Below are 20,015 nucleotides of genomic sequence, written 5' to 3'. Positions count from 1 at the left end.
GGTGTGTCCAACACAATTTACTGTTGGTCTTAATGTGGCCTATCTGTTATACAGAAAATAATAAAATAAAATTCAGCTAGCTTGTATTGGGCTGCAAATAGGCTTACCACCCTCCAGTTTGTGTGACAGGAGTTCTTGAAAAGGTCAGCAAATCTGTGAAAACTGCCCTGTTCTCAGGTTTGTGAATTTTCTTCCAGGATAAAAACTAGGCAGGAGTCCTTGTCTCCAGTTACACTTTTTCTAGGGTATTCTAGGTTGTTTTATTATGGGACAGTCTAATCCCATGAGGGGTGATGCATGTCAATGGCCTCCAAGAAATGCCAGAAGGTTCTCTTGGCAGCATTTGTAATACGCTGTGAGGTCTCCCAGTGAAGGTTACTATGCAAATGAAAATCATACAGTAATAGCCCTGATAATGGCCTAATCTGCATATCTCATTTCTTACATGGAATTTTATCCAAACCAGAAAGCAATTCTAGCTTTAATCATGAAGCAGAGGAATAAGGGAAGTTCCAGTTTAGAATATATTGCAGAAATCAGTAGCAGCAAAGCCTACCGCTATTGAAATACATTTATTTTAAATCTCTTAAGCCTAGTAATGAAATACAGTTTTAGCAAATGGACCTGCCTAGTCAGCTATGTCTTTAGCCACTGTAACTAAGAAGGCTCATTTAAAATGCATTCAGCTTTCAAATGCAGCTGCTTTTGCTGTAAACAGTAGTCAGCTATGAAGGGCCATCACTCCACCCATGCAAAGCTTCCATGGACTTCAATGTAAAGCCAGTGTGAGGGTAGAAATGAGAAAAAAATCCCTGATTTGTATCCTCACAGGCTATTGAGATGAATAAGAGTGGAAATTGCTTCACTCACCAGGGAGTACTCTGCAACTCACAAGACTAGGCTTGAAATGCCATTCTGAACTTTATCCTGTAGGAGCTCATAGATAAAAACTCCCTTTGTATTAGTGCAAGCAAGGCCCACAGCATTTTTTGACTGCCTGTACAGCACTTGCTCTGCTGAAGGGTAATGTAAAAGTTTGAGGCATATTTCTGACAAAGACTAATTGCTAGCACTGTTGGCCATTTCAGTTTCCCATTGATTGTATCGCGTGGCAGAGTTTTTAGAGAGATAGAAAAATCTTTGACATCAGCTCTCACTCTCAGGCTCATAGATCCTACAAAGCCTTTCAATTTATATGTGCATGAATGAAAATGAATAGCTAGTGGAGTGATAACATTAAAATTAAGACCTCACCAGAGACCAGTTGCATACTACTCTGTACAACTAGATCTGATTTTATTAAATCAGTGGCAGCAGCAGCTACAGTATTAGAAAGAAGTCACCTCCTTGTTCCGGAATACACTGTAACGAACTCATGTCCCACGCAAGGTGGAAATATTTTTGAAACAGTACACAGCTCAAGCCTTATTGCCACAATGGGCACACAGGTACAAATGGATTGTTTTAGTGCTAGATAATATAACTTTGAAAAGATGCAGTATCTTGAATCCAGTAACCCTAAAGTTTTTGTCTGATGGTGGGGCCAAACATCACCAGTGTGAGCAGGTGATGAACATTTCAAGAAAACTGCAGGCAGATGTAACTGATGCTCCTTTGCACAATCCAGATCTAACTTTGTCTTTAGGGGGTTCATCTTACTACTTGCACAGGCAACAATGAACGAGATAAACTGTCAACAGCCAAGGGCGAGTAATAGAAGCTGAACCTCAGCTAGACTCCAAAACAACAAACTGCATTCTGCTTTTGCTTACATGATGCAGCACAGCAAAACCTAAGGAGGATTCAAGGAATGCAGTTAAAGATGTGATTTAGATTGTTTTATGCCTCCACTTTTCTTCTTTAAATGAACATTAGCTGATGTCACAAAACTGCAAGAAGACTGCTCAGGAGTAATTAAAAATAGATGGGTATTCCAATTGTTGTAATTGAGATTAACAAGACTATTCATTTGTTTAGATTTACTTAGTGTGTGTTTTCAAGTTGTGATGTGACTTTGGCAGGACCAGGGAAGGGATCATCCCCTTACTTGGCACTGGTGAGGCTGCACTTTGAATCCTGTGTTCAGTTTTGGACCTCTCCTTCACTACAGAATAGACATTGTGCTGGAGCTTATATCCAGAGAAGGGGAACAAAGCTGCTTGAGAATCTGGAGTACAAAACATACAAGGAGCACTTGAGGGAGCTGGGGTTGTTTAGCCTGGAGAAAATGAGACTGAGGGGAGAATGTATCACTTTCTAGAACTTCCCCCAAAGACTTGCAAGGCTCCCGGCATCCATTTTCATAAGAATCATTGCCCCTTTTTACCCTAGCCTCTCAAGGATTTCCTTGAGGTGGGGATGCAAGGGCAGAATATTGATGAATGATGTGCTGGGAAACTATTGCTCTTGCTCTATGTTTCTATATGTATATATAGTATATATTTTCTACACACACACATATATTTGTGTGTATTTGCAGTCTGAAGCAGATAAAATGTATAGTTTTGGTCAGTTTAAAATATGCTGTCTGAGGAACAGGTAAATGGAGAATGGATGAGGCAGCAGAGCATTGAAAGGTGGAAATTGCCATAAATTAGGATAGCATGCTTTTTGCATTTGTATCTTTTGGAGAGCTGGGAAGTTTTTATTGGAAACTGTAAATATATATAAAAGTGTCTGGAATTTATGTCACATGGTGATGAAAAGTATTCTGATAGGAAATTCATTGTTCATTGAGGGGTGCCTACCATTAGGAAGAGTGTAAATGAAGTCCAGCTGCTTACTACTAAAATCTATTGAATTCAGTGGACCACACAGAGCTTGTATGGAAGGGCATCTGCAGCTGGTACGGCAAGTCAGAATAGAATATACAGGCTGAAGATTCACTGATCCCCTTCCAGCAGCTGGCAAAACATGTCCACCCATCTTAATTCTGTTTTGCTCCCCTCTATGACTTCATAAATATTACTTCTAGCTTACTCACTATACTGCGATTACTGGCTGACTCCCATATGGTGAGCAGTCATGCTTTACAACTTTCTTATATGTGAAAGTTGCTATTTCTGATTCATATGTTTTCTGTTTAGAGTTCTGAAATGTGCTTATCAAGCTCCTAAGGCCAGACTTCTGAAAATATGTATGCAATGTATTCCTTAAACTTTGCAATGTTCTTTCAAATGCCACATCTGCCAAATAATTTCATATTGATTGTTGAACTAGCTGTGTATTTCAGTTTCTCTGTTCTCCAATACTACCTTTGCTTACATGCCGTTTTCTGTTTCTTAATTTTTTCCATTTTTTTTTTCAGGGTTAAACTTTCTTCTCACTGTGTTTAACTGCTTTTAACCTTCATGCTTTATCTGGTTGCTCCTGGTTGAATAATTAGTTAGTCTCTTTTTTTCAATCCACCATCCATAAAGTTGGGATAAAACTACTTTCTGAATCAGTGAGGGCATAATCATGAATTCATTAAAGATGAGGACAGCTAAGACCCAGTGGCTACATGAGTACTTATCACTGATTAAAAAATCTGGTTTTCACCAGCAGTTTTTCACCAAGATAATGTTAAGCCATTTCAGATTCTCATTCATTTTCTAGTGATACTGGGAATAAAGAAGATTTGGCTGGTTTATGGCTCTCACAATAAAAGTGTGAGGGTAGTGTAGTCTTGTACCTTTCTGATACTCTTGTAATGAAGCTATAGAATAACATAAGTATTCTATGACCAAGACATGGTGGTCATCTTATGCATAAATTCCTGAATTGGATAATGGTCAACTTACATAACTAATACAGTGGTGTATTGGGTTTGCATGGCCAGGTTTTTGGTAGTGGGGGGCTACAGGGCTGGCTTTCGTGAGAAGCTGCTGGAAGCTTCCTCCATGTTCAGCAGAGCCAAAGCCAGCCAGCTCCAAGATGGACATGCCACTGGCCAAGGCTGGGCCAATTAGAGATGGTGGTAACATCTCTGTGATATTTAAGAAGGAAAACAGAAATTGTTGTGCAGATGTAATTGTGGCCAGAGAAGAGCAGGGTGAGAATATGTGAGAGGAACAACTCTGCAGACACCAAGGTCAGAGCAGGAGGGACAGGAGGTGCTCCAGGTGCTGGAGCTGAGATTCCCCTGCAGACCATGGTGCAGCCCATGGTGAAGCAGCTGTGCCCCTGCAGCCCATGGATGGAGAATCCAGGAATGCAAAGATCCACCTGCAGCCCACAGAGGAGCCCCACACTGGAGCAGGTGGATGCCTGAGAGGAGGCTGTGACCCCGTGGGAGGTCTGTGCTGCAGCAGGCTCCTGGCAGGGACCTGCAGACCTGTGGAGAGAGGAGCCCATGCTGGAGCAGGTTTCCTGGAAGGACTCGTGACCCCATGGGGGACCTACACTGGAGCAGCCTGTCCTTGAAGGACTGCACCTCATGGAAGAGTGACCCACGCTGGAGCAGTCTGGGGAGGACTGATGCCCATGGGATGGGCTCACATTGGAGATGTTCATGGAGAACTGTCTCCCATGGGAGGGACCCCACACTGGAGAAGGGGAAGGACTCCCCTTCCTGAGCAGTGGGAGAAACAACATGTGATGAACTGACCATAACCCCCATCCCCCGTCTCCACACACTGCTGGGGGAAGAAGGTTGAGCAGGGAAGGAGGGAGGGGTGGGAATAAGGTGTTTTTAAGGTCTGTTTTTATTTCTCATTATCCTGCTCTGATTTTGTTAGTAATAAATTCAGTTAATATCTCTAATTCAAGCCTGTTTTGCCCATGATGGTACTTCATGAGTAGTCTCTCTCTATCCCTATCTCAACCCATGAATTCTTTGCTGTATTTTCTCTCCCTTGTCCAGCTGCAGAGAAGACTGGGAGAGAGTCTTTGGTGGGTGCCTGGCATCCAGACAGGGTCAATCCATGACAGTGTTTTTGGTGCCATGACTCGGATTCAAACTGAGGTTGCTGCCACCACAGGAACCTGATGCAGAATGAAGATAGTCACATAATTGCTTTTTGCTCTGCCTGATTGCTAATGGGGAGATTTCCTGTCAGGCCAGGAACTGAAAACACTGATTTCAGTGAAGCTACCCCCTAATACCTCCTTTGCGCATGTGATCAGACTGTCCTGGCTATGGCTGGGGAAATCCAAAACAAGTTCTCTGAACTTAGTCATTACACAGGTCTAAACAGAGTACAGAATTTGACTTTATTTCTTTGACTAACAGGAGCATTTACTCTAGGGGCACCAGCATTGTGAGGAAATAAACCCCTAAATACTTCCTTGTAGGTTTTTCAACAAGACTTTTCCACTCTCAAGGAATTTCCTTTTGTGTCCCTGGAGGCCAATAAAAAAAAAATTTAACTTTTTATGCTGTAATATTGTGCATAGCCAAGACCCCTTTTTGCATTTATCTTTAGTTGTTATTACTACGTCCCTCTGAGGTGACCAGTGGTGAGTTATAAACTGTTTTATATTGTTTTCTAAACCATGCAGCCCTTCGTCTTGCAGATCTTTTCTATTGATAAGGGGGTTTATATGTTTCCAGCTAAAGTTCTTATTTTCGATTTGCGATTAGAAATTGACAAGCCAATAAAACCTCAAAACAGGCACACATTTGGCTCAAACTGCTTGGCATTTGTTCATCCTGTGTAGCTAACCAAAGAAAGCCAATCCAGACATTCTGCCATTAGTTCCTGGTAACTAGAATGGTATTACAAAGAAACTTAGACATATTCCTTGTTGTATATGTAAGATCAGATGTAGGATTATTTTAACTTTTTACTCTGGTTCAGACCATTGTAATCAATATCTGGCTTGGATCAAGATTGGCTATGATTTTTTTATATTGTCTTCATAAGGAAATTAAAGAATCTCAAATACAGAGAAATTCAGACTGATTATATATTTAAAAGGCACTGTGGTTTCATTTATAGCCAGCAATATTAGCTTTTTCAGTTCATTGCTTTTTTTGAAATATTTGAAAATAAGGCCTATTTAAGAGTCAGTCAATATACTTGGGTCACAAAATTTGAACTTCAAATAGAAATTTAAAGCAGCTGTGTTTGAAATATTGAAGACAATTCAGTGTATCCAAATGAGCTGGGAAACAATGCTCCTTTTTTGTGGCATAAGATATATCTGCCTTGTGTAAGAAAATGATGAAGAATGGCAGCAATTCCTTTCCGCTGTGTGTGGAATCACCGACAGTATAGCTATGAAATACAGCTCCTGTTAGGTCAGGTGTAATGCTGCGCTAACACATCTATGCTCTGTACACAGTTAGCTATATATGGAGCAGGAAGGTTGACCCATGTTCCACGTAAGTCAGGGATCTGGCATCTATGCATCACATGTCACAGCTTGATGCAGGTATGTCTGAAGAGGTCTGAACACAGGGACTGGTGCCTTCCAGGAAGCCTACAGCTGTATCACTTATTTCAGCACACATAAAAAGTACAAGCATTTTCAGCATTGCAGGAGTTGATTACATGAACACTTAGATTGTTAAATACCTCTAAGAACATAACTTAAAGGTCTCTTATTTTCCAGCAGCTGTGTAATTATTCCCTGGTAAACCTTGTTTAAGCAGTACTGGATAGCACTTGTAGAAAATTGCCTTCACCTTTATAATTCTGTAGTTCTTTGAGCCAGTGTCTTTGCACATTCATATGCACATAATTACATCCATCTGCTATAATGATATCAAAGAATGTTTATTTTAACTGTTAATCCAAAATGAAGTAAATGTTGCACCAGTTTGTCACTCAACAGCTCGATACCATTCTTTGATTATACTCCTGTCAGCCAAAGATTATATTTGGAATTCATGAAATTTTTAGATTTTTAAATCGTGGCTGTAACTGCATCTTAACCTCTTCTGCTTGAATACAAATGCTGCGTTTGGGTTTTTTTGTTGTTTAAAAATCAACATTGCTTCACAACTGACAAATATCAAACAACTTCCTTTTCTTTTCCAGATTTGAGCCTGAATCAGCAGATGTTTCTGAGTAGTGATTACTCAACTGAACAGTCTCAGTTAAGTAGCTAAAAAGACACTTAGAATGAATGAGGTTAGAAGCATTTCCACCCTGACACTGATATGTATCATAGGGAAACAGCTTGTAGTGATTCAGTCCCATTTTAAGTCAAGAGGAATAATAATTTTGTCCAAATACATAAGAAATAAGTCAGTGTAGAAGGATGCCAGATCCTTCCAGTAGAATTCCAAGTTAAGAAGATGATGCTCTGTTCAGGTGAGTCCTGAGAGCTGGAAGCTCGGTGGTGGTCCAGCCTCTCTGTCCTTGCTTACATGCATAATCCTTTCTCAAGAACAAAGGTTTTAAATTTACCAGAATCAGCTTTGGTGCGTTTATGGACTCAGCAGGAGTTCTTATATTTGCTGGCTTGCCTAATGCAAAATTATTAGAAGATATGTGAAGTTTCAGGAATGCACGTGAGAATTTTAAAACATGGATATTCATATACATGGATATGCACATACATTTCAAATCATGTTGTAACTTGTGGAATTTTTACAAATTGTATTCATCTTTTTCAGTTCTTAGTATTGATTTTATCAATTAGGGATTACAACATCTGTAAGAAAAGGAAGATGCATCTCAGCAGTTTCGAAGGAATTATTAAATCATGCTAAACTTTCGACAACGTGCGCTTATTCCCGAAATGAAAAGAGAGAAGATAGAAATCGTGGTCTACTGGAGAGGTCAAATGAGGACGTTAGCTCGAGGACTCGGCGCGCCATCTCTTGGTGACACCTGGAAGGTTGTACTTGTGTGTGGCATGCTGCGCTCGGAAAGGAGCGCCGCGCTGTGTGTCCAGTCACTGGGTTACCACTGCCTTCGCAAAGATTGTCAAAAATATAATCATCGAACAGACTAAATGAGCTTTCAATGTGCCGAAAGTTACTACCGGCAATTTTTGACAATTTTATGGCTGTTGAAAAATAGTAATCTTACGAGCGTCAGCGCCGCGACTTAGACATTCACAGTAAATCACTTCAGCTCCTCAGTGGCGTATTGCCGTGGCGGGAATCCCCACGTTATCTCCTATAGTAGGGAGGAGATACAGAGATGTTTGAGGGAGTAACCGTGTTTTAAGAGACTCTCAACCCGTTACAGGTAAAAATAGCAGCTGGTGCTACCAACTTGAGTTAAAGAATCCCGTTTGTTATTTGCTGCCTGCGGTGTGCCCATCGCCACCTGCCATCCCTGTGCAAGTCGGGCATTCCCGTCCTGTCCTCCTCTCTTTGTTTTCGCAAGGGGGTTCATCGGGGGCCTTTTGGAGGCGTTTGTTGGTGCCGCTGCGCGGGCGGCGGCGCGGGCGGTGCGGGCGGTGCGGGCGGCGCAGTCAGCGGGGCCGCCTCGGGACTGGCGCGTGGCGCCGCCGCGGGCGCCGGCTGGGGCCGCAACCTGTTACTTTAAGGGCGGGCGGGGCGGGGCGGGGGGCGGGGCCAGCGGAGGAGCTCGCACGCCATTGGCTATCGCGTGGCGCCGGTGCCGCCCCCGGCACTTACTACTGCGCCCCTCGCTCGGTGTCAGTCAGGCGTACGGTGCGCATGCGCGGCGGGCGCTGCGCTGGCCGGCGGGGCTGGGGCGAGCGCCGGGGCTGCCGCGGGCGAGGAGCGGGAGCGCGGGGAGCGGGCAGCGGGAGCGCGGGGAGCCGGAGCCGCGAGCCAGAGCCGGCAGCCGCCGCCGCAGCCGGCGGGAGCAGCGAAACAGAGGATGCCTGCCGCCCGTTCGCCGCTTCTCTGCGCGCCCGCCATCTCCTCCACGTCCTCATGAATTAGGGCTGCGCGGTGGGGGTGGGGGACGGCAGCGAGCGCCCCGGCAGAACCGGCGCCCCAGGCATGGCCGGCTCGGTGAGTGAGTACCGCGGGTCTCCTCCGGCCCGGGCTGCCCGGCGCCACCGGGAAGGGGTTGGCGTGACCGGGAATTTCTCTTTGCGTGCGGCTTTCCCTGCCTCCGCTGCTCCCGGCGGCGGCGCGCGCACGCACTTGGAGGGAGCCGTGGTCCTGCCGCCGCAGCGCGGGCAGCGAGCGCGGAGGCGCCGAGGGCAGGACGGAGCGTTCCTGACAGCGAACCCTGGGTCGCCTCCCCGCGCTCTCCCGGTGGCACCGAGAGCTGTTCTGCGCCCTCGCCCGTGGGGTCGTTTTTTTGTTGTTGCAGGGGTGCCTTGCTGGTTTTGCCAACTCTCCCCCTACCAAATCCTTTCTGCCGTGTTTATGGTACCGCTGTGTCCGTGCGTCTCCGTACCGCCCGCGATGGGGCCGGTTCCCCCTGGCCGCCCGCCCCATCTTCGCTTGTTGGGGCGCTCACCGGCCGCTCCCCGCCTCTTCCCCTGCAGTGTGCCGTCCAGGTGAAGCTGGAGCTGGGACACCGAGCCCAGGTCAGGAAGAAACCCACCGTAGAGGGCTTCACCCACGACTGGATGGTGTTTGTCAGAGGGCCTGAGCACAGCAACATTCAGCACTTTGTGGAGAAAGTCATCTTTCACCTGCACGAGAGCTTCCCCAGGCCGAAAAGAGGTAATGGGGTCTCCCCTGGGGTGAGCGCTTGGAGGCGGCCCGGAGCGGGCGCAGGCGATGGGTCTGTGCCCGTCTCGGTGGAGAACAAAAGCGGCCTCCAGCGCGGTGGTGGGCTGCCGGGGCTCTTCTCCCGCCGCTTGTAGGGCTGAAAGGGGTCGGGAGGGGCTCCTCTCTGCCCCGTCACGCACTTGCTGCTGCGGGATGTCCACTCACGGTTGCCCGTGGTCGCAGAGCTTGGTCCAGCCGTGGGTGTGGGTCCCGACTCCTGGTCTCTCGGTTGTGGGTGGCACGGAGATACCTTCTGTCGCAGAGTAGGTCCTCACTGGCGATTTTTGCCCACGTGTTACTTTCTTCTGGCTAGTGTTGTTTTCTCCTAATGTCCTGTATGAATGGAATAGGGATGCCTGTACATGTATTCCTGTTCCGATTTTGGTACTTGTGTTTGGACTCCCTCAATACCCTGCTTGTTCATCTCCTGGGCTTCATCTTTTCATCAGTACATAAAAGGGTCTCAAAAGGTGTGTATGCGTGGTGCATATGTACCCAGACAAGTTTGGTTGGGAGACATGTAAGAAGCCTTTTGTTTTCAGATTTATTTCCTGAGCTTTTGCTTGTCTTAATTATATTAGTGGGATTGGTTGAGGTAACAGTACGAATAAAAGAAGTGAGCAGGTTTATTTATCTATAAAGACACAATGCTTAGGAGTTATCTTTCATTTGATCTGAAATCTTTACTGGCATCTAATACTTCTCCAGTTCCTTAGAACAGCATCATCATAAATCCTGTCTGCTTGGAACTAGGTGGGGATAAAATGAATGTTCACAGAGCAAAAGACAAAAATTTTCAATGTTGAGATAAAAAAGCTTTCTTTTGTGGTAGGGTAAAAACATACAGTTTGGTTTAATGTTTCTCAGTTGGAAAATACCAAGTTGTGACTTTTTTTATGTCAGTGACTGTGTTTTCTCTAGAATACTTTCCTTCCCTCAGAGCGTAAGAATTAGAGTATTTCATGCTCCAGAGTTTATCTTCTGAAGTACAGGCTATTAATTCCCCTTTATTTTCATAGAGTCAGTATATTTTTTAGATCTCTTGTAAATCAGTGCAGTACTACACAAACAGTTTTCAGTGAATTGTATGAAATACTGCAGTATTACTGTTGAATTAAATTGTCCAGCTTGCCCTGGCAGGTCTTCCTCTTGCTTTCTTCTATTTCTTGTGCAAAAAAACATGACTTTAAATCAATCTAAACAGTTTGGCAGAAAAACTCCTGAGAACAGGTCTAAGTAGCCTAAATAGCTGTGATAGTATTATCCATATTCAATGAATTAGATGATGTATTGTATGAAATCAGTGGTAGAAAATATGCTTAATCCTTGAAGCCTGGTCTGCATAGGGGTTGGTGGTGTGGTCCTCTCTGCTTTTATTATCTGCTATATTTATTTAATTTCTGTCTCTGGCCTCCAGGAACATTAGTCTGCTGCCCAAATTTGGTTGCTAGGTGTGATGTGGAGCTTGCTGATAAGAATATAGTCCAGGACTTCTACAAGTGAGGGATACATCATTTGCTACTTGCTTTGTTTCTCCAGCTGCTGAGTTCAGTTATAGAGTCATTTAAGTCATTGTTTTAAAGTGTTTATTTTGGGGTTTTGTTTGTATGCATCATTTTCATGATGTGGCAGCTGCTGGGAAGGATGCCTTTTTATATATGCTGGGAGAGGACTTGTACAGTTCTAGTATATGCCTTGGATTGTAGGAGAACTCTGCAGCCAGTCTCATTCAGCAGACTATAACTTGGATGGCAGGCACTCCATTCACTTCTGGGCTTTGCTTAGCCTCCTAAAAGTACTGATGCTGCAGAAATTTCAGGTCCTTGAAATCACATTGGGGGAATGATCCACGTGCGAATTACCTAGAATGTTTTCTGCTGTTGAAAAGTGTTTAAAAGGGTAGTGGAAATGTGTGCCTTGTAAATGGGAGCAGTTTGTCTTTCTAATTTAGAAATATTGTTAAAATTTTTGACAGAAGTATTCTAAGGTGTTTTTTTGGTCTGTGTAAATCAGTGCTGCTAGTTTGGTTTGATACCTCAAGTGTTGCATATTTAATAGGAACTATATGTATGTTTGAAGTGTTAGTCAAACTGCCTGTTTTCCATCACTTTGTCTGCAGTTACATTCTTTATTATTTTAGCATAGAAAAATTTACTACTTGGAGATACTTGGTAATTTTGCAAACTTCTCCTGAGCCATGGGTTTAGCATGCTGAAATTAGGTGTACAATATTAATCAAAAGCAAGTACTGGTAAACTGCTAGCCATAATAACACCTAGGTGTCTGATAAATGTTCTTTTTATCTCTGCATTCATGGTAAGAGTGGCTCTAAGATGTATGCTTGTTAGGAAAAATTTTAGTTCATTAGGTCTATCTGTACAGCTCATGGATCAGCTTGAAAATAATAAATCAACAAGCTAACACAGGTGTTATTAGCTCATAAAGTATTTCTGTTGCTAGATCCCTTTTTATTAGGGGTGCAGTAATTCCAGCTACCAAGGGAGGCAAGGGAGATAAATTATTGCCAGGTCATTTGCTTAGCAAATTTATGACAATAGCTGGATAAACTGTCAGTTTGCCAGCTACAACTGTGGCTTAGCTTATCTGTTTATGCTAGAAATTTTGGAAATACTAGATGTTGGCAGTGAGTTTGCAAAGGTGTGTCCAAGTGTTTGTTCTGCTAATAGTTGCTACAGAGCAAGCAGGGTCCTATGTCCCAAAGCTGCATTAGTTTTAAGGTGGCAGCATAGCTAGGAGTGGTGGTCAGTCACTGGAGTGCAGAGCAGGTTGATTTGTGTGTGTTGGTAGGATGGAAGGGTGATGGTGACTAAAAGGGGACAAAAATGTAGATAAGCTTGAGTGTTCTAATAAAATAGTATTCTTCATCTTTCAGTCTGTCTCACCTTAAAATCCTGAGCTTGGCAGTGGTTTTATTGCTTGCCATTATTCTGTTTGCCTTACGATGACTGAGTTTATCCTTGCATGGTGGAGCATACAGGAGTGTGCAGTGATTGGTTCTTTTTACTTCATCCCATTTAATGGCCTGCTCCTGCTGTCTGATTTCCATGAGTAGTTTCATGAGGGGGTAGAAAGCAGACTGCTTGTCACATTAAAGAGAGTAGAGTTATGCCCAGACTCAATTTTGAGTAGCATTTGCTAGACAAAAGCTCTCTGGGATCATCATGCAGTCACAAATGCTGCTGTTTGCAAATCTTGTCTGTGATGCTGATGTAAATTGATTAAGAGAAGGTACAGAGAATTTTTAAGATTCTACCTTTATTTCAAGGCATGTGCTACTTACCTTCCATTATTCATGTGAAGAAAATAGTCCTGTGTGTAGAAGTGAAGTATTTTAAAGCATGTGTGTGAAACAAGGTGTGTCACCAGATTGTGGTTAGTTTTGATCCACTGCTATACTGCCTCCATAAGAGGAGCTGTTGGTCTTGCATCATAATATGTCTCGTTAATTGTATGGATACTAGGCAATGTAGAAATATTTTCTTCTTCTTGCCTAACAAATGCTGATGCTCTTCAACAGTTGCCTGACTTACTCCTTCTCTTACAGGCTTTCAGTTGGATAAGGAAACGTATCTTTTGATGACCCATAAGCACACCTCAAAAACAGTATTGGAACTAGTGTGTTCCAAGTAGTTAAATTTGTTAATCAGCAGTACATTTTGACAAACTAAACTTTTCCTATTAAAGAAAAAAAAAAAAAAAGGTGGGCAGTACTTCTGTGCTAATGGCTTAGTCAATGTGAAAATGTTGGTTTGGTGACTGGAATGTTGTAACTTTAAAAGTGGGAGATGTTACTTTTCTCTGTGGAGCTGAGAGCAACGCTGCTCAGTGCATCTCTTAGTTCAGTAAGTTTTACAGTGATATGGCAAAGTGGTGGAAGTAAAGCTGTTTGGTATTCTTCTACAGGAAGGACCAACTGTAATAGTCTTCTAGAAAGTTCACACTTCCAGCATTGGTTGTTTTCATTAAGGTTGTCTCTTAGTGCAGAATGAGATTTTAGTGAATCATAACACTTTGAAATATATTTAGCTACTGTAAAAGATGCCTTTTGCTGTTTTTGCTTAATAATTTTTCCTTTCCATGATTTTTAACTGTTAAAAAAAAATCTTTTTGTGCTCCATTTAAAGTCAACGAGACTCTTACCTCTATTAATTTTAGTGAACTGAGTGGTGTGAGGATAGGGACTCACAAGCGGATTATTCCCAAATGACTGAAGTTTTCCTTTCATACCAGTTAGTGCAGGCAGACCATCAAGATCACTAAACAGGCAACCAGTTTTGTGCTATGTATTTTAGTAGAATATTTAGCTATACTTGTAGGAACTTATATTAGTTTTAGGTCCGTTTTCTTTGCTTTTTTCCTCTCTTAAATTTGCCTGAGCCTAACTACCTAAGTATGATAGGCACACAGGAATTTCTTTTTCATCCATCTAACAGATACGGGTTTGATACTGCATCTTTTAGGGCAGTTGTTGCTCTTAGTTGCAAAATGGTCACATGAAATGACTGATATCTAGTGAAAAACTTCATTTGTTTAACAGGAGACTTGAGATTTAATTTTGCTACTACTGAATAGAAAGGTGAATGGCTTCAAGAATACACATGTGGTTTTAGGTGCACTTTCTAATTCAGCCAGATGCAAATCAAAAGGGCATTTCACAGTCTTAAAAGAAAGTGAAAAGAATTTGAATATAAGGAAGCTATCATGTTTTATATTGACACGAGTGACATCAGTAAATACTTGGTGGCTTTGATTTCAAGTTACTATGTGTACAGGAAACCCGATTTGCAATAAATAATTTCCCCTTGCTGATATGGCTCAAAAAATATTCACATTGAAAGCCAGTATTTAGGCTTTATTCAGAAGTAAACTGTGTGGGAAAAAAAAGGGAAATAATAGGGCTGCTACATCTTCTGGTGTCAGAAACCTTTTAAAGTCTATTTGTACCGTTTATGTGGTTTAATTTTGTGATTTATGTGTTCACTGTGTGCTTTCTTCATTTCCCTGCATGGGAAGGGTGCTACTTCTATTTACATTTCTTCTCCCTGCAAGCATGTTTCTGCAAGGGCAAATGCTGATTTCTGTCAGAAACTGCCAATCAATTCTGACTCTCCTAAGTTTTAAAAGATTAACCTTGGTTATTTATTTCACATTAGGGTAAATTTGTATAGCGTTTAGTTGCTGAAACAGTATTTTTAGTTTTAAGAAACTCTAGTTACTTCTTACTAAAGCTACAATATTAATATTCGCTGATGGTAACTCTTATAGATTTTAGATGGCAGGAAGTGTAGTTTTAGGGCTGTTGTACAAAAGATTTTTGGATAGCTGTGGAATAATACTTGCTTGAATTAGAGAAAACCAGATTACTCTGTGTAAGATCAAATCTATCACAATTTTTTTTTAGTGAGATGAGGGAGAAGATACCTCAGTATTAAAACTGGAGATAGTTAAATTTGTTAGCATATATTTGAGAAAATGAAAACAACTGTGTTGTTCTGTATTTACTGTTGTGACTCTATTTACGTCTGTGGAGTTTTTATCCTTAGAAAAATAAATGTGTCAGAAATGTTTAAACCATGTATTTTTTGCAATTACAGGTTAGGCAATATGAACTGCAGGCATAATTATGTCGGTTAAGATTTAATAAGTTGTAAAATGTCGGACATAGATTTGTTACTATATTTTTGTGGTACTGTTTAAGTATGAAGGCTGTTCTTGTAACAACATTGTGCAGTATGGTTAGGATTGGGGTTTTTTTGTGTTTGGTTTGAGATTGGGGTTTTTTATAATTTTTCATTCAAGTTTTGGGGAGAAATGTTGGAGGGGATTAATCTGTCCTTTGTTCTATTAGAATCTATAAAAAAGACAATTTGATAGTGGCAAGCTGAATGTAAAGCCTTTTGATGATGCTTGCAATAGCTGGGGAAAACACAGTTTATTTATAAATGTTTAATCCAGAATTGGGTCTATAGGCTGCTGAATTTTCACTACATGAATTTTTGTGAGATTCTTGTCACGAATACCTGCAATTTTAAACCAGCAGAATTTAGTTGATAGGCGATCATCCTGTTTCTTCCCTTCCTGGAAGTGATTGATAGGCATATATGAAGGCAAAGGAAGAGTCAAATTCTATCACTTGTATATGTTTGTATGAAAATTATGATTTCTCATCTTGTCATAAAACAGTTTGCTTGTAATTCAATATGTTGTTTGCTTTTTGTGGGATTTTTGCATTTTTGATGTGCCTTTTAGTATATAAGGGGCTGGAAGAATAGACTAGTATATAAAATATTTGTATGCTTACTTAAATATCTATGTGGGAATTGATTTTAAAATGAAATCTATATATGTATGTCATGAGAGAGTTTCCTATCAGTATCTTTGGCTTAACTCTCTCCCTGGCTTGCCAAATATGGGCTGTATCACACAGTTCATCCTGTGCCAAACTACTGCACTGACTCTGGCTTTCTAGAGGAGTACAGGTTTGTTTCTCTGAGCTGCCTGGATGAGCCCAGTGGTGCCGTATGAGTTTAAAATTTGTGCACACTCTAGTAACAGAGGTCTTGACAGCTGTAACGTCATCTAAAAGATAGATCAAGTGTAATTTCTTTTAAATGCAATTCAGACATATTCTGAGCAGCCGATGCATACAAATTGCAATTGTATGACTTCAGTGACTTGTCCATAATTCTATGTAAAACAACGTATGACTATACACAGTAGGATGGATGTATTTTTCATAGGGCATCTTGTTCATAAAGGTAAATACTAGCATAGGTGTTTCTATTTTCAAATGGTTACGATGACAAAGTGAATTATACATAACGAAGCAAAACAAGAGCAGAACTGAATGAGCAGTGTGATGTGGATTGATTTTGCTGATGATTCCTGTGATATACTGTGGTTTGCAATAAATGTAAATTTACTATTTGTACATGGTGTTCTAAAGCTTGTACAGAAGAATTCCACCCAATTCAGTGAGACACTGATTGTTTTGCTCATTCTGCATAGTAGTAATGTGAACATAGCATGCATCTTGCAAAAGAGGTTGACAGATAGGTGTAGGCTTGTAGGGGACATTGAGGACTATGTGTACTTAGAGGGAGACAATATTTCACCTTTCATCTGCAAATTTTAAAGGGCAAGTAATCCAGGAAGGAATAATGTGGAGATTCAGTGGAAACAGAGCTACCTGACATTGTGGGCTAGAGGCCAGCAATCAAGTTGTTTTCCATCATCTGTGTGGAAAAATGGCAGGTTAAAAAATGTTTGCTGTTACTCAAAGCAGCCTTTCTCGTAATGAATTTTTCTTGGAGAATTTTGATTGATAGGTATTAAATGGTTAAGTGGAATTTTAATTCCTCTTGTTATCCAGTACAAGGCTCTATAATAACAAAAAATATGCACATGTCATTTTACATAATGAAAACTCCAAGTGAGTATTTTGTTGAAGAACTTGGTTAAAAACAATTTACACAGTGGGAGTTTGTGTCATCACAGCACTAGCACCATGCTTTACTGAAAAGCAGGAGAGAGAGGTGGATTAAACTTGAAATCTTGTGCGCTCTCTGAACATGGAGCTGCACAAATCAGTTGTAATATCCAAGGGCAGGTATTTTTAGCTAGGATACTGCCAGATGATTTTTATTTTCGTGCTTTTTAAATTTTTTTTTTTGTTGACTTGTTGGGTATTTTTTTGTTTTGTTTAAGTTTTGTTAGTTCTTTTCTTTGTGGTCAGCCTGGGGGCACACTGTAATTCTGGACACTCTTCAAGTTGTAAAATGACTTAATATGGCTACTAGGAAAAGCAAAACTATGTTAAAGAGTAATGTATACTGAAATGTGCACAGTCTCCAGCCTGTTTCTGTGAAAAGATCTTAATGAATATTGCTTTGAAATAGTTCTAAAAAAGTGTTTTTTTTAAATATCCCTAAACATAAAAAGCTGAAAACCTTTAACTTTTAAAAGAATAGTGCACCATTGCATGTTTGTTTGAGGTGGTGTTGTGTTTTGTCTCTGTGACATAAGCTTTTGCTAGGGGAAAGAAATGGACACTAATAAGCAGAATAGTAAGATTAGTTCTTTTTAGCCAGATCCAATGCCTAGCCCTTTGCACCCAATATCCACTTTCTGCCTTTCACTAGGGGAGTGCTTAGTAAGAGGAGGTGCTGCGTAGGGTCTGTGTCCTGTGTGCAGTGTACACTTACTTGCCCCATCTGTGTCTCGCAGGGCTTGGGGGTTTTGTTTTGCTGAGTGCTGGCCCAGCAGGCACTGCATTTCAGAGCCTGGCTCCTGTGCAGCACAGGCAGCATGCGAGGGAGTGGCCCAATGGACAGGCCTACGAGGAGACAGAGGTGGACATATACTGGATAACTCTGCATAGGATCTGGGATTCTTAAGAAATGGGGAGGAAGGCTGTGGATAGGTTTTGTTGTGTTGGAAGAATGAATGTGGAAAGTATTTGTGTAAATTGTTCCCTAAACTTAGTAGCTGACACGAGGATGGAAGTGCAGTTGAACGAGTTTTGGGCAAGGTCAGTTAACTATACAAAAAAGTCCTCAAAAGGTAAATTTCAGATATCTAAAAAATAATGAGCTGGCATTGGCAAGAGCAATAGCAAGGAATAAAGAGATAATGATAAGAAAAATACTTAGCATAATATACTTTTTGAGAGTTAAAAAACCCCCAAAAGGTATGTTTTGTAAACATACTGCTTTGTTTAGTCTTTCCTTTAGAGATTTCCAAAGAAATCTATGTTTGCAATACAGAAATCAGAAGATACTGTTCTTGAGAATTCCTCTGTAATATGTGAAGGTTCCTAATCTGTTTTGTTGTTGCTACTATTAAGGTTATGTCTCTTAGAGCTGCAAAGGTCTGCTCCTGTCTGCAATAAAATTCCTGCACTGTTAAGATTAAATCTTTTTGGCACTCAAGTTGTTATTTCCTTGCCTGGCTGTCACTAATGTGTCTGAAGTGTTTTTTAATTAAGTGTGTGGCTTCTGTGAGTATTGCAAATGCTTCCACTTGTACCTAGTAAATATTCTAAAACAAAAGGTCCCAACTTAAATTTGGTGAGGCTTCTTTTGGCCCCTTTCAGTTGTGCCAGGTTTTAACCTATTTCTGCAGAATATTGCTGTGATGTCTTTTCAACAAAAATATTCTACCTTTAACTTATAGTCTACTCATTAATTCATTACAGTTAGGTTAATAGGAGTGGACATATAGCAATACATTTACATTATCCTTACTATTTGAAGAATAGGGATACTGCGGGAAGACTTCTCAGGCTGTGATTTTGTTTTTTTGGGGTTGGTCTTAGTGTGAGACTCTTTTTCTTAAGAAAAAGGCAACTAGAGCACAAATGTATTCCCTATCTTGTGGTCTTAAACTCTTCTCTGTGCAAATATGGGGAGGTAATAACTCTTCAACCAGTCTCTGTAATTACCTAATATCCTTTCTTCTAGTGATGTTGGCTTTTATTATTCTCTGTATAAATCTTCCCTGGGTAATTTTTTTTAATAAAAGTTGTTACAGCTGACTGAAAAATGCTGTAAGTTATTTGTGTATCAATTACTGTGAAGCAACTCCATCCAAGCTCTTTAAGTGTCTTTGCTAGTTGTGTGCAAATACATCAAGACCAGCCCTTGAACCTAAATCAAGTAAGGCAGCCACCGTCAGTAAAATACATGTTTGCTTCTGCAGGCACTGCTGTCTCATCCTAGTGCTGCTCTTCTAGTTGGTGTTGCCTGGAAATTAAATAGAAACAAATTGGTTTCTATGAAGCAGATCTACATTAGGTTACTTCCTTCAATTTTGATTTAATAGAGGCGAAGTTAAACAATTGCTGCAGACCTTGCAGGTATTGAAACAAAAGTTTATTTGTATTAGATTACTGATCTTGGACTGCAGAGATATTTCCTTATATTTTTGTCTTAATGCCTGAATTGAAATTTGCTTTAGTTGAAATACTAATACACTGCTAGTAGATTGGCATTTTAAGCATACAGTCAAAAGTAGCTATTGTGTTTCAATATGGAATATTTAAATTGTGGCTTGGGTGTTTGGTTTTTTTTTTCGTTGTGGGGTTTTTTTTGTTTGTTTGGGGGTTTTTGTTTGTTTTTGTGGTTTTTTTTCATTTGTGTTTAGGAGTAGTTTAGATCTGGGAGGTTGTCAATGTGTGTATTCTAGACAATGAAAATTTTTACTTTTTGGTTTAAGTTCCTTCCTTTGTAGTGTCTCCTTAGATCTAGACAACAATATTTTCTTGATTAAAATCTTAATTAACCTCTGGTTTTTGAAATCAGTTTAATGAGTATTTGATATGCATGTACTATTTTAAGATATAGAGCTAGCACACAATCTGTAAATGTGTCTACATATATTGTAATTTTATAGGCTTTGTTATATCTTATAACAA

At 40.9% G+C, this 20,015-nt stretch overlaps 1 protein-coding gene across 1 annotated transcript in view; it reads left to right on the top strand.

Annotated features, from left to right (window-relative positions):
• The first annotated feature begins 8,578 nt into the window (after positions 1 to 8,578).
• Positions 8,579 to 20,015, top strand: part of MLLT3 (MLLT3 super elongation complex subunit) — a 124,178-nt gene continuing 112,741 nt past the window's right edge. The window contains exons 1-2 of the mRNA XM_069001878.1: positions 8,579 to 8,866; positions 9,352 to 9,532. Coding sequence (XP_068857979.1) covers positions 8,855 to 8,866; positions 9,352 to 9,532 — 193 coding nt within the window. The 5' untranslated portion in view covers positions 8,579 to 8,854. The remainder of the gene's footprint in view (positions 8,867 to 9,351; positions 9,533 to 20,015) is intronic.

Source organism: Aphelocoma coerulescens (assembly GCF_041296385.1).
Source record: "Aphelocoma coerulescens isolate FSJ_1873_10779 chromosome Z unlocalized genomic scaffold, UR_Acoe_1.0 ChrZ, whole genome shotgun sequence".
Taxonomy (NCBI): Eukaryota; Metazoa; Chordata; class Aves; order Passeriformes; family Corvidae; genus Aphelocoma; species Aphelocoma coerulescens.
The sequence above is the reverse complement of the archived record's forward strand: the minus strand, read 5'-3'. Positions and strand labels throughout refer to the sequence as shown.